At 40.7% G+C, this 14,428-nt stretch overlaps 1 protein-coding gene across 2 annotated transcripts in view; it reads right to left on the minus strand.

Annotated features, from left to right (window-relative positions):
• Nucleotides 1-3,542: 3,542 nt before the first annotated feature.
• Nucleotides 3,543-14,428, minus strand: part of LOC118776338 (MLX interacting protein) — a 30,018-nt gene continuing 19,132 nt past the window's right edge. For both annotated transcript variants that reach the window (XM_036526616.1, XM_036526615.1), the window contains exons 10-17: nt 13,147-13,250; nt 12,760-12,874; nt 12,007-12,119; nt 11,722-11,838; nt 10,802-10,929; nt 9,749-9,872; nt 9,106-9,235; nt 3,543-4,912 (exon numbers count right to left, since the gene is read on the minus strand). In XM_036526616.1, the coding sequence (XP_036382509.1) occupies nt 4,791-4,912; nt 9,106-9,235; nt 9,749-9,872; nt 10,802-10,929; nt 11,722-11,838; nt 12,007-12,119; nt 12,760-12,874; nt 13,147-13,250 (953 nt within the window). In that variant the 3' untranslated portion in view covers nt 3,543-4,790. The remainder of the gene's footprint in view (nt 4,913-9,105; nt 9,236-9,748; nt 9,873-10,801; nt 10,930-11,721; nt 11,839-12,006; nt 12,120-12,759; nt 12,875-13,146; nt 13,251-14,428) is intronic.

The raw sequence follows: 14,428 nt of genomic DNA on the forward strand, positions 1-14,428 counted from the left end.
TTTATCAGTGAAGGTAAACTGATTCATTGATAGAGCAGCTAACAAACAGCAAAAATTCATTACAAAAAACTGCCAGGTACTAAAATCAGGAACTGTTAGCTGGTGTACTCTACTTTTGACAGTAAAATGTCTGCATCTATGTGCTTTGAGTGTGAATTCAGTGAGTTGGTGCTCGGCTATTTCAGACCACCTATGACCTCTCCGTTTGTGATTTAACAATTACTTCCTTTGTTTGACTTACAAATACGAAAATATGAAAATCTGAATATTACTGGCCATAATACAGGAATAACAGCAAAATGTTAGATACTGGAGTATAAACAGAGTTAAATCAAGACACTGTTGTACACTGTGCACTTCAACTGGTACTTTAAGTACCTGAAATACAACTAACTGTAGAACATTAGTATCGGTAAAGGTCTCAATGTAAAATGTAAATGTAAAATGTAAAATTCAATACCAGGTCAAGTCACAGACATGTGCAGCAACTGTGGTGAAAGTCAAACCTCTTTTGGACTTGAAATGAATCTCATACCTAAATGTACATAACAGAAACTCAGGTCTCCCATATAGAAAAAAACAGAATTGGGTTTTTCTTTACTTTGTTGAAGTAAATACACAGAACAATACAATATTTACAATATTGTAACCCCAGAAACATAAGACAAATGGTTTCATATCATTAATATCCTGAAAACCCCACATTTCTACAACATACCAAAAGCAAAACAACTTAAAATAATTTATCCCACATGCTCCTCAAAGGAAAAAAATTAAATACAATGTGTTCTCAGGTCTTTCTGTAGCATGTCTCATGATTATGACAGACAGAATCATTGGTGACTTTCCCGAACAGCAAACAGACTGGTCAGCAAACTATGAACAAAATGAGCAAGTATCCTTATAATAGTATCATTATAATACAGTCAATCTTGTAAAGCCCTTGTGCTCTTGTCTTTGCATAGTCTGGAACTACTGTATAAAGTATTTGACTTAAGGTTGAGATTAACGCCATCTGCAAAAAAAATATATCCAGGTCAGATCGGAGACCACACAGAACTTCAGAATATCACTAGTAGATTAAGGCCTTATAATGCTACCTCAAAATTATCTGCCTTTATTAAAAAAAAATCCACAACAAATAGAATATTCCCTCTCAAAATCTATACTGTGGCAGAGAAAGAGATAAAGCAGTTGTGAAATGGGGGAAAAAAACACTGATGTGGAAGTGTTCATTTAAAAGTGTTCATTTAAAAGAAATAAATACAGAGAAATGTATCATCAATCTCTCAAAGGACGGAAGCATGCTGAATCTCTGCACAGAACATGCCACTAGCATGCTGCTGATGCATCTGAAATGTCAGCAAGTATCCAGCATTTTATCATGCACTCATCAAAACCAACATTTCAACAGCATTTTGCCTCACAAATGACACATTATACATCAGTAAGATACATAACTACTGGGATTATTATCGGGCTTAGACAAAGAGGGGCCTCTCTATTTATAATTGCATGTCCTAAAACTGAGGAGTGACACATCAACCACACAACTGTAAAACCAAGGAATACACACGTGACAGACTGCACCTAAGTTTATATCTTAACTAAAGGTGTGTTTCTAAGTGGTTCTTCTGTATAAGAAAACATCATGCATAAGTAAAACATTTCATATCAAAGAAGGCTGTGTTTTTGTGGCTGCTAACAACAGGAGGCTACAAAACCATGCTGATCAGATTCGATTAGGGACAAAAATAAACAACAAAACCTTTAAATCATATTTCCTGCCATGTTGCCTTCATTGCGAAAAACAATGGATTAATGTTATACCAGACACAGAAACACGAGAAAGAAACAAAACCAGGAAACTTATGAAAGTGATTAGCACATACATGCTACTCCCGCATTGTGACTTGTCTCCGTGTCAATTGGTTCTCAACAGAAAGAAAATCACACACGGCTTCATCTCTGTGCAGGTGCAATGACAATTCACATGGACCATCGCATTTTGTAAAGAAACTCGGATACAAGTGTCTTGTGATAAACATCAAGAAAATATTTTACTAACTACTGATGTTTCTGTTGGCTTACCTTTGATAGGCAACCAAGCAAAACATCAATATTTCATAATTTGTTGACATTTATTGCAAAATCCTGTATGGTGAGAGATTCTTTCAAATATTTACTCAAAGGTGTGAAAATGAATTGGTTTTGATCAGTGTTTTGCAGAAGATGCCAAGCACATAAGACACAAGTTAACACAGAATGCAATCCTGAAAGTCTAGCAGCAAGAAGAAACGCAAAAAACAATGGCAGAAAAACTCTGGTATGGAAATATCAATATTCCTTGACTGCAAGAGAAACGCACACTTCATTATTATCAATGCATGAGACTCGTGTGCTTGTACTGCAATGTGTCTTCAGAGAAAATACCCTGATTTTCTGGTTTATTTGGAAGAAATAAACTCGATAAGCTCATCCCTATTCAGCCCTGAGCGCACAAGCGAAAATAAAACATCTCTTAATACGGATTCTATGGCAATGCGTTTTTTTGCAATAGCATTAACAACCTTTCAGAACTCAGAGGGAGTCAATATAAAGCTTGTTACAAGTGCTCCTAACACTGGAGTTGGTTCAAAAGCTGTCAGCCCCAGAGAGTTCAATGGCTGGTTACAATGGGCCAGATTTACGAAACTATGGAGCCCCCCGCACACACAACACATCATCATGTGGGACTTACGGACCAGGTGGCTTAAACATGCAATGAACAGGTGTTTATCTTTCCAGGTCATGACGTGACTGTGCATTACCTTGACCTTGCTGTGTGGTTTTTTTCAGTTATGTAATCTACCAAATTTATAAGGCACCGGAACTCGTCATAGTTGCTGGGATATTTCAAGATATCACAACAACAGATTATCTCTCTAGATTATCTGGTTATCTAAGGTAGTCTCTTTTTGTGCACTAATCTAGAATAAAAATTTCAAAGGTGTTTATAATTCTGTGTGTTGACCTCACCACCTCAATGAAAGAACAGACTCAGATTCATATGTAGTGATATTTCATAATCCCTTTCTAGGCCTATATAATGTGTCCTGAGGCCCCTAAAATAAGTCTGGAAGTAACTGAATAACAGTCATCTTCCATCAATGTAAGTGCATCACATTATATTATCCTGACCCTGCACATTAAGCTAAACCTTAAAACATGCTACAAATTAAGCAAGTCTATACACTAAACAAACAACACCATAGATTTAACATTTTATGACCAAAACTCAACTAAAAACAAAACAATTGTGCCTTCAGATTTGCTATACACTTTAAGAGCCCTCATCTACCTTGTAGTGTCATTGTAGTTACTATCCAATTTATTTTCTGCAGTACTTTAAAATGGTAAATTCTCAGTTTTAAATTGTGTTGAGAAAATCAAATGGCAATTTTCACCATTTTGCTGGTTTCTTTACTTCATAAAAACTTTGAGATGGAGAAACAGAACGCATGTAATACATCTGACATATCTGAAAGGTTATATCAGCTGGAAAGGTTTTGGGGTATAGCTTTGTATTTACCCTAAGCCATGTAACAGTTATTGCATGTTGAACCTTCAGTGCAACTTTCTGCAAATGTCACTGCAGGGGAACTGTTTTGTGCTCTTATGAACATCCCGTCCTTCTCTACAACATTTAATTCCTGTGTGACTGCACTCCAGATTTGCTTGCATTTCATTCATTATTCATGTCATGAACTTTCAGCCTTTTCGTACTGCTGTCAAGACTCTGCCATGCTCTATAGTATACTGAACACACTACATTTTGCAATGTGTATTAGTGTAAGTTTTCCTTTAGTAAATTTGGCCCTTGGTGCCACTTTCTGGAGCTTCCCTTCCCAAGAAACATGTACAGATTCTATCAATGGGAAAACTGTGCACATGGACTTTCCTGATTTTTTTTTACTACCCCTTGGGGGTGGTGTTGAAGGGGCAGTGCCTAAGGAGGCTTTGGTACAAGCTGATCCCTTTTCTAAGGCCTTTTTAAAACTGCAGCGAGAAAAGCAGCACTCCTAGGGCGGTCTGTGAGCTCCGCGCAGATTGGCATCCCCTGAGTGGTGGGAGGACCCCACGGAGGTGGGTAGCTGTCACGGGTCTGCCATGACCACCAGGTGAGGTCCAAAGTTCAGATGGCCGTTTCTCAGACCAGCAGCGGTCCACGGGTCTGTGGATGAGGTGAGAAAGAAAGCTGTGTGGCAAGCAGGAAGTCATACAGCAGAAACAGAAATCTCCCTTTGGTTTGTCTTCTACTAACCTATGAGCATCAGAAAACTGAAAATAATAATAAAAAAAAAAATCTGCGGAGGTACCGGGGTATTCCGGTAACCACCTTCCCTTTCTGGCAGCTATTACGATTGCAGATTTCCTGGTGTTTCTTTTCATAATGTACAGGAAATTAAAAAAAAAGAAAATTCTAAAACCCCCTAAAACTTTTCCAAAGCTCCAGGCAATCAACTTCCTCAAGAGGTTCTGAACAGACATCCCGGCCATTTGAACAGATGGCCTGTGACGCGTCCAGTTATCTAGGAGGCCCAGACATCACAAGATGGCACAGAGGCACGGTTGGGACTGCAGCAATGGCTCGTGGAGACAGCAACCCCTGCGTTGCTGGAGGTATTTTGTTGTGCAAAATGTGCACCGCGGCGTCTGCTTCCAGTCGGGGGTGGGGGAAGATGAGAGCGCGATTCTCACTCTGTTCAGTCCTCTCTCCTCCTTAACCCCTGCCCTCCGTCTCTTTCGGGCTAGGAATCACCCGCTCGCTTGTGAATGCTGGCGACAGCCTGCGTGGCTTCCTCAGGCAGCAGGGTGGGGTCGGTGAGGATGGAGGTGCTGGTGCTGAGCTGTCGGAGCGTGCTCAAAACCACTGGAGGGGAACAAAGAAAAGACAGCGTAAGGGACCGACAGAAAGTGCTGAAAAAGATGCAGAAATTCCACTACGGTAGACTGCTTTTTCTGTCCGCATGACATACAAAAAAAAAAAACATCTCACTGCAGTGAGCAATGCTGATAGCCATCTTTGTTCTGATCAGTTTGCAAATTTCCTGCTACTGCTCTGGCTGTGAGAAACTGGCAGACTAAATTACTCGGAATGCAAAAGTTCTTTTGCTTTCCAACTTCTGCTAATTTGACACCCCTAAAAATGACTGCATTGTACTTGAAGCATGCATGATTAAAAAAGAAACAAACAAGAAAATACCATCAATTTGAATCACTGATCAAGTGTAATGATCAATGAAAAAGATCAATTTCACATACCATTACACATGAATACTGGGCAAAAATCAATGTCAATGGTAGTATACTGATGTTACATGTGTAACAATGTTACTAAAGGTTGCTCCAATCGGTCCATATTATCAGAACGGATTCATCCCTTCTCTCCTCATATTCAAAAGGAGTAATATCAAAGGAGCTCTCATAACAGAGAAGGAGTGATCTGGAAGTCTTTCTTTCATTATATGAGGGTGTATCATTCTCTATTCTATGTCTTTTGACTTCCAAGGTGACACGGATGATGTGAAGATGACTGCAGCAGCCACAAAGTCATAGAATCATGGCTATACATCTGTAACCTCCATTCTGAAGTGCTCTAAGGGCTGCTCTCATCAGGGTCTCCTTCATCTCATGAACTGAGCGTCATACACCAGAGTAGGGTTGGGTATCGTTTGGGTTTTTTCCCATACCGGTGCTAAAGCGATACTTTTAAAACAGTACCAGTGCCTGAACCGATACTTTAAAAAAGCACAAAATGATGGTCGACAACATTAAAGAATGGCTTTTTTTTATTGCTAAGGCAAATTTGAACTTGAAGTTGAACAATATATTAACTGTTAACAGTTTAAAGTATACTTAAATATACAAATATAAATAAATACAAAACACTTAACAAACATTCGCACTGTTAGCACATATTTTCACTCTTTATCTTTTGTAGCCATGTGTTTCTATCTACGACATGGAAGCAGCATAGTGCTGTTGCTGTGATATCAACATGGAATAGCTGCGAGTGGCGTTTTTTCCCCCGGAAACATTTCACATGGCCTCGGAAAACTGGAGGTGCGCTCCCGCATCAGATATGACTAAAGGGAAAAATATTGGAAGAAACCTAGCACCTTAACAACCCTTTCACACGTAACTTATTTTTTTATGCTACGTAGCGCATGTTACGTTACATGGTTCGTTGTGTTTTCATTAGCAGTATTAAGTTTCTCACAGTTTTCAGTTAGCATTTGCTATATTTTTTAACGTTAAATTGCGGTTTCCTCAAAATTAAAATTAGCTAGAATTTCTCCAATCTAATGTCCTAATCACACCAGTTTTAGCATACGTGCTAAACGGCTAAGCACACTGGTTTGACCGTACGAGCGAAAGGGTTAAGTGGCACCGAAATGAGGGACCGAAATCTGCGTTGCGATTTGGTCCAGGAGATACCGGTTGTATAGGAACCGGTGCCAATTTCGGTACCCAACCCTACACCAGAGCCAAGATTACACTTAGTGTTTCTCAAAAAGGAGGTAAAGAAAGACTCCAAGAGATGCATAGCCAATGACTAACATGACGCTGAGGTGGTAGAATCGAGTAATGGGTAATGGTAATGCCCAGACAGTGGAGGCACTGATATAGGCTTATCCAGAGTGACTTACAGGTCATAATTGCATCCATTTATACAGCTGGATCTCCACTGAGGCCATTGTGAGTTGAGTGCCTTATCGAATGATGTAACAGCAGTGCTCCATTGGGTAATCAAACCAGCAACCTTACAGTTATGAGTCCTGCTCCTTACCACTAAACCACACTGCTACCCACACAGCATGTTGTCAAAGCTCAGGTGGAATGAGCCCTAATATCCGATGGCAAGTACCAACAAGTAACAAATACTGCCTAAATGGCATACATAATGTTCGTCTGGGAAAGTGGACTTCATACAAAGCCAATTCCAAGGCCTGTTCATCAAAGCAGGTAAATACACGATCAGATTCACGATCGACACAAGCTAATAAAGTCGCTAGCCAATGAAGGACAATGTAAGAATACACACTTTCAACATATCAACAGCCTCTGATAAGAGTACCAATCTGTGGGCTAGCTCACTAAAAACACAACAAGCATCAGGGGACTAAAGGACTTGCTGATTAGAAAAAAAGAAAAAAAAAAAAAACAGTATACTGCCATGTCAGAGACATGTGGGTCCTGTGTGGCACCATAGTGTACCAGATGGGAGTTATCCAGTAACAGACACTGGATAACAGTGGCTACACTGAGACTATAGCCTGGGGACATGACCATGTCAACTCCCAGTAGCTAACTGGATAGCTTAGCAATATGATGCTAACATTAACAACACAATATCACAGTGCCAAGGAATGCAAAAGAGACACAGTGGGCACTGATCCGCCCTTACATACTAACCTGTGTTATTTTCGCTGACACCCCTTAGCAACACCACCTCACCTGGTATGAATGGGTGTTCACAATGTTTATATAGCTGAGTATAGTGTTCTTGGTTAAATCAAATAATTAAACAAAATACACATTAACCAGCTACTCTGAACATACCAACACTGAACAGGAGAGACACCAATCTGAATGGGCTTCCTGGGGATATTAACAATCCATTTAATATTGAAATAAAGTGGCTTTGGAAAGAAATGATTTCGTGAAATCGAGCAGGATAACATTAAGCATGGTCATCTGTACATTACCGTCACTGCATGCACATCCATTTTTGCCTTGGTTTTCACTCACACCACTAAGATTTTTCTACAATGTCATTTCCCTGTTGCATGGAATCTACCTTTTACAATTAGAGGATATAGCATGTGTGACAACCCAGAGGATCTCACAGACATGCACTCCTGGAAATTTGACAAAAAGGGGTTTCAATAAAACTTTACACTCGTGACTGAATTTCTACTGAGAGATGGCATAACGAAGAAATCATATCCCCCTGGACTTTGACAAAAATGACCATTTCCAAAAGAGACTATTCTCTGATACCACCTTTGACACATTTCCATATAACTTACACCACGCTATGTATGGCCATGCCCCCTTCTCTCAATTGATATAGAAATTGTCTGGATTAAAAAACGAAGCCACTAAGCACATCACAGGTTTCCCCGTGGTCACTTTGTGGAAAACCATGTGTTCATTAAAAAAAAAAAACACATAGTGGAAACTGCAACCTCTAAGCACTTCTCTGTATTTTCCTGCCTGTCCACTGCTGACTCATAAAAGTGCAGCATCCAAAGATACAGATCGCAAGATGCAGAATTTGTCATTGATGAAAGGATAATATGATGTAGCTTATGAAAATGAAACAGAAAGGGAAGCATCTGTCATCTAGTTTCCAAAGGCTTCCAGTGCTGAAGGGGATTTCCAGCAAGACACACTTTTAAGACCTGCTATGACACGTAGGACAAATCTCTTATCAACGTCTCTGAAATGGTGGGGCACAAAGAGTATATTTTTGATCTACTAAAACTTGACTCAGAGAGTTGTATTTCTACAATAATGGATAAGATGATGTATACAATGTAATAATGCATGAATCTTACATGCATTACATAAGATGTATAATATGTAATAATGCACAAGTTTGCGCATGATAAAAGGTCCTTTGATCCATTCACTAATGGCTGCTGAACCTGGAAGCCAAACAGGCTGCCTCTGTCCTTGGGAAATGGTGCAGATTTCCACCCCATCCTAACAGGGAGGGAGCCTCTTAGACTGGCCTATGAAATTAAAGATTGCTAGATCCTGGGCCAGCAGCTCTCAAATGCTTACAGACAATATGTGAGTAAAGGGAAAATGTAACTGAGAGGGAAAATTGTCTTGTTTGTGTCATCACAAATAAAACTAGACATCAACAAACACATATGTACAAGTCATATACATTGGTGAATTATGGAAGCCTTGGCACTGGTTTTCCAGTGTATTGTTTCCATGAGTATGCACACTTTGCACTGAGGCCTTGACCAAAGCTGTGCGGTGCGCTGGCCTTGGTGAAGGTGTGTGTGTGCCTGCGGATGAGTCAGGAACAGGCTGGACACTTACTGGGCCTCAGGACGGGCAGAGCACAATGGCGGTCAAGCCATAGCAGCGTGGTCTGACACAGCTCTTCGGTGCTGGTGGTGGACACTGTCCCATTGAAGGACTCGAACAGGGGCTTGATGATGATGCTGAACTGGGGCGGGGGTGGCATGGGTCAAGGCTCAAACTCCACAGAAGGATCGACAGTGTTAAAGTGTTTGCTTCTTACGGCTGCCTGCTATGCTTTCAGTTTACAGAGCTCACCTCAAAGATTATAAATGCAACCCACTCAAAGGTCACGAGAGCAGAGGGCAAAGTGAGTAGAGTGGCTTCCACATGTGGTTCAGCGGCTTTATCATGGTGCATCTACTAACAGATACTGTGTTTCTGCTTTTCAGTTAAAAGGGAAAAGTGCAGAGCTACTCTGAAGCATCCAGGATTTTAAAAAGTCTAACTAGTCATCTACATGCCACCTCATATTTTCTGAAAAGCAATGAATCATTAACACTGTTAGCATCCTCCAGCGGATATATAAATGCCACAGATTTAGCCGTGAACTTTGGAAATGACTCTGAAGCTCACAGAATTAACCGGAGGTCAAGCGCTTGCACACTTGTTTGTAGAGATGCCTTGTGGCTCAGAGAGGGTTTAACAATGAAAAGGATACAATCCAGAACTTCCAGTTCTGAAGGGTCCTGCTCCTCACATACTCGTCGAACTTGTCGCGCATGTGGTCAAAACGATGTCGAGTTATAGGGACTCCTGTTGCTGGGAGTTGCTCCTGACATGAGCTGGGAAACATAAAAATGCTAATTTATACTCTGATGGCAGTAGGCAGCAGTCCTGATTACACAGATCTCCACACAGATCTTCTGTAGATCTCGACAGATCTGTTCGATCTGTTCGACAGATCTGTTCAGGTGTGAACAAGCATGTGCACAGAATGATGATATCCTATCCTAAGATATGTACTTGCAACACACCAATGAAGTAACACTCTCCCGGAAATCTGAAAACTAGTACACAAACAGGTATAGTGCCCTTCGTATTTATTCTTACCCCTGAGTAAATAGGAACAAAAACATGACAAATCACACTCAAATTAGATCACATTTTATCCTCAAAAACAGTACGGAAAAAAATAATTTGTATTACAAGAATTGAAGTCTTCATACAAGACAAGTTAGCAAAAAGTAAATACTACACTACTTCCCAGCCTATCTCCCTGTAAGGACTTGCTGCCGCATAGGAAAGTATATGTGCATGTCAGGAGAGCAGTCTGTTCGTCTGACTGTACAGCTGAACGCTCTAGTGTGTTACCATAAACATGCCCTCATATATAAATGGAGGACAGTAAAGACCTGCATTACAGCTGTGTCACCAATTACCATCAAAGGTATGCAACCCATTCAATCACATGGGGGCTCAACCATCACTATGACCCTTGTATTCACATACATGTACAAATATGGAAAGGCAACAGAGAATATGGAGTCAGTGCTCACTTGTGGGCTCTGACCTCTTGTTCAATGTCCCGGCTTAAGATATGGAACTGACCTCCAATATAAAAATGCCAGTTAAGAACACCACTGGGAGTGAGAGAAAGCATGACACTACAACTGCATTTATAACCGGGTGCGCCACAGTTTTTGAAGCATGCGTGCGGGAGGTTCATTTAACATTAGCAGGCGAAAGCTAATGCATAGGTACAGGCACACACTTGATAGAGGCGTTGAGCTCTTCGATCTCCTCTCGGAGGCGCTTGGTCTCCTCCTGCATCTGCAGCCTCTCCTGCTGCAGCTTGCCGATGTACTCCACCGTCTTCTGCAGGGTGGCTGCATTGCTTATCTGCCTCAACGCAAGAGACGCTAATCAACGAGCATCACAGTGCGCTATCCACTCTAATGCGACACAGTATCAGACTTGACCATCAGGGCAACAGCATCACACTTTGACAGTTGTTGTGACACATACTGACATTAGCTAGATGAAAATATGGTTTAGTTTCCAATTAACTTTCAACTGGTAGATAGAAATGATCAAATTCTGGGAGAGGGTACAATACATTGAATTATATTTATGCTATGTGCTAGGACTGACTCAAACCATTGATTTTTATTTTTTAAATTTTTATTCATATTAATGCAGCAATTTGGATTAAACTAGAGTGCATGCAACAACCCCAATTATCTTCACACACTCAACAAGTAGTGTTATTCTAACTAATGCTTACTAGTGACCTTTAAGGTTATGTTGAATCACACTGTATCCAAATGTATAATATCTAATCATAATGCATTGCGCCAAAGTGAATTCATAAATTCAGGTAGAGAATAGAATATACAGGCATACTGTATAGTTATTGCATTGCATCATAACTAAACCAGAGGTTTACAACCCTAATAAACACACATGATCCAGGGCTACAGATTGTTATTTAAGAACATTTACATATATATTTATTAAATCAACTCTCAAAATAGCAACAACTGGGGGACTAAGACCTCATTTATAAACATTAATTTATAAACATTAATAATGCATTCATCACAGGTAAACTTCCTACTGAAGACTTCATCATGTGTAGGAGAATATTATTCAAAGATGGCAAAGTAATAGAAAAAAAATCTATATTCCTACCGGCTTTAAATTTGACTGGGACTTCAGTGTGGGCACCAAGCTGCATAAAGTTTTGAAGCCGATGTTGATGTTAAAGCGCCTCTTTTGCTCGGCAGAAATGTGATTCACTCTACGGCTCTGGAGGAAAATGGGACAGAAACACGTGACATCAACGCGCTTGCTGATTCAAGAGAAAAATGAAGAGAAAGTGATATCAGACAGAGAGAGAGATAAAGAAGTAGTGACAGGTAAAGAGTAACAGACAACGAGAAAGGCAGACACTCAGACAAAGGAAGTAGCTGTCACCTGGTTGGGATCGTTCTTGGCCAGGCCTGTGCAGCTGTTATGAGGCGACTGAGGGCTGGGAACCTGTTCTGGCCCGCATGGTGACCCCTGCCCTGAGCAACGCCCATCTCGTACTTGCAAAGAAAGGCATTAGAGAGGCACAATTACAAAAAACGACAAACTATAATGGGCCCAGCACAGCCTCTGTTAGCACAGAGCTCAGTAAACTGTTTGATTACAAATGGGGCAGTAGTGTGACAATATAAGCATATAAGCCTATAAGCAGAGCACTCCCAAGGGGAGACCTTGTTGGACCTTCAAGATCTACCTTTAACCTAACTGGTTCACTTAATAATCATCTGTGTAAACAGACATTTAGCTGTAACTACAGCTATGACTGTACAGCTGAATAAGGGACTCTGACAAGCAAATAAGCAAGAGTGTAGCTTCTAACAAAGCCTTTTAACAGACCTTCTTACATCAAAGAACAACAAACAAATTCAAAGTACTAACCTAACTACAAAGATGGGATTTTGTCTTGTGTGTTGAAACACATACTCAGTGAGTGGAACAGTCATTGGGCTGTGGATTGTAATACAACTCCACATCAAAATGTGCACATACTGCCCTGATTTGCATCACCCTGGCATAATGACCACATCACAAGAAAACAATAAATGCTTCTCAACATACATGGTTTTATAATATATTTCACCCAACCACAGTATCACTGAAGTATAACTGAGAAGAGCTAGTGTGGTCACCGGTTCTTACCAGTGCTGGGAGAGGGCACCTGCTTTTTGCAGTTGGAGGAAGAGGCCGTCTCCTCCTTTGGGATGATCAGCTGAGGGGATGTCTGAGTCTGCGGTAGGATGTGAAAGCCAGGAGCCTGGAAGAGAGACAGAGAGGAGTCAGGCAGGACAGCACCTATGTCTGCCCACTTAAACAGAAGAACAGCATTTCAACAGCGTTCTGCCAGCGCTACTCTATGCCACTTTGGCAGCCCGCAGGACGTTCTGTTCTGCTGGGCATCACCTCACACAGATATATTCATGTGCGTGTAATTCCTAACCAGAGAAATATATCAGGAACTTCATAATGAACTAGCTGAAATATAAAACCAGGTTAAGTATGATGGTGGAATGAATTTGGCAGTTTTACCCGTCCAATAGAAGAGGTAATGACAACACCGGTTGGAGGAACCACATCCGCCTTCAAAGGGCTGGGGGTGACAATCACAGCACTTGTGTGCCCAGGAAATGGTGCTGAAAAAGACAGCAGCAGACAGTGTTCAATCGGCAAACAGGATAGAAGAGGCTGTCACAAAGTTCAGAGCAATTTAAGACTGAGAGATAATGAATTTACAATACCATTCAGGAAGTCAGAGCTCACGAACTTTGTGAGATGGGCTGCAGATGACAATGATTTAAACTAAAGGTACTGCATCAGTGCAGAGACCAAAACTTTAGTTACAACAGTTAGTTACAACGTAGCACAGCCCTGCCCCCTAGTGGATGATAATATTACAATTCGTTGAGAAAAAGAGCCTCTGTACAGTGCAATTCCATACAGCTCCTTTGTGGTATTATGAATATAATAAACATTGTTTTTTATTTTACACATATCATAGTATTGTTTGGCTATTATACCAAATAATATATTTAGGGCTGAGCTGAAAAAAGTTTAACATACATCTGTCAGGATAAACCGCAAATGAGAAGAGTTCTCTGAGCTGGCAAATTCTGAAAGGCTGGGAAACACTGCTGTAAAATAGTATAATATAAGGCACCACTCTGAGACCTTCGATTGACACTATAGGGAGCATGAAACAAAACCACAAAATGAAGCTGCACTGTCAGAGATTTAAAGCAGCAACACATATAGAATAGCCAGATATAGTCTATAATCACAGCCAGGCCAAAGTAGACAATACATTAGCGTTTTCTTCCAAGAGAATACTGCCTATGTGGTCATTGTAAGTCACGAGGGAGATGAACTTTCAAAGTGATTTATTAGATTCTACCATCCTTTTCCCTTTCCCACTACCAAAGATTGGCTGTCCTACTGAAATGGTGAATCCTTTTGAGGGAAGGACAGGCAGAAGCACTGACTGTATTCTCCTGAATATACAGCGTTTTCCCTAAAACATACTTTTAAATATGCAACTCATCTAATATTTGCAGAGAAATCAATCAACTGCTAATATAACAGCAAAAGGTGATGCCACTGGACAGAGCCACATGACACCGTCACAGTCACACTGAAAGTCCCATAGTGCGCTGCAGGAGAGCTAATGCAGATCAATGGCAAAAACTGTACGACTTTGCTAAAAAAAGTGGGGCAGGGGCACTTCATTATTGCTCTGGTGCTTCTGAATAGTGAATAGTTTGCTTGTGCATTCTGAAGTTATTGCTTACCACTGAATTCTCACCTCATGCAGTTC

Source organism: Megalops cyprinoides, chromosome 4, assembly GCF_013368585.1.
Source record: "Megalops cyprinoides isolate fMegCyp1 chromosome 4, fMegCyp1.pri, whole genome shotgun sequence".
In the NCBI taxonomy this organism is placed as follows: domain Eukaryota; kingdom Metazoa; phylum Chordata; class Actinopteri; order Elopiformes; family Megalopidae; genus Megalops; species Megalops cyprinoides.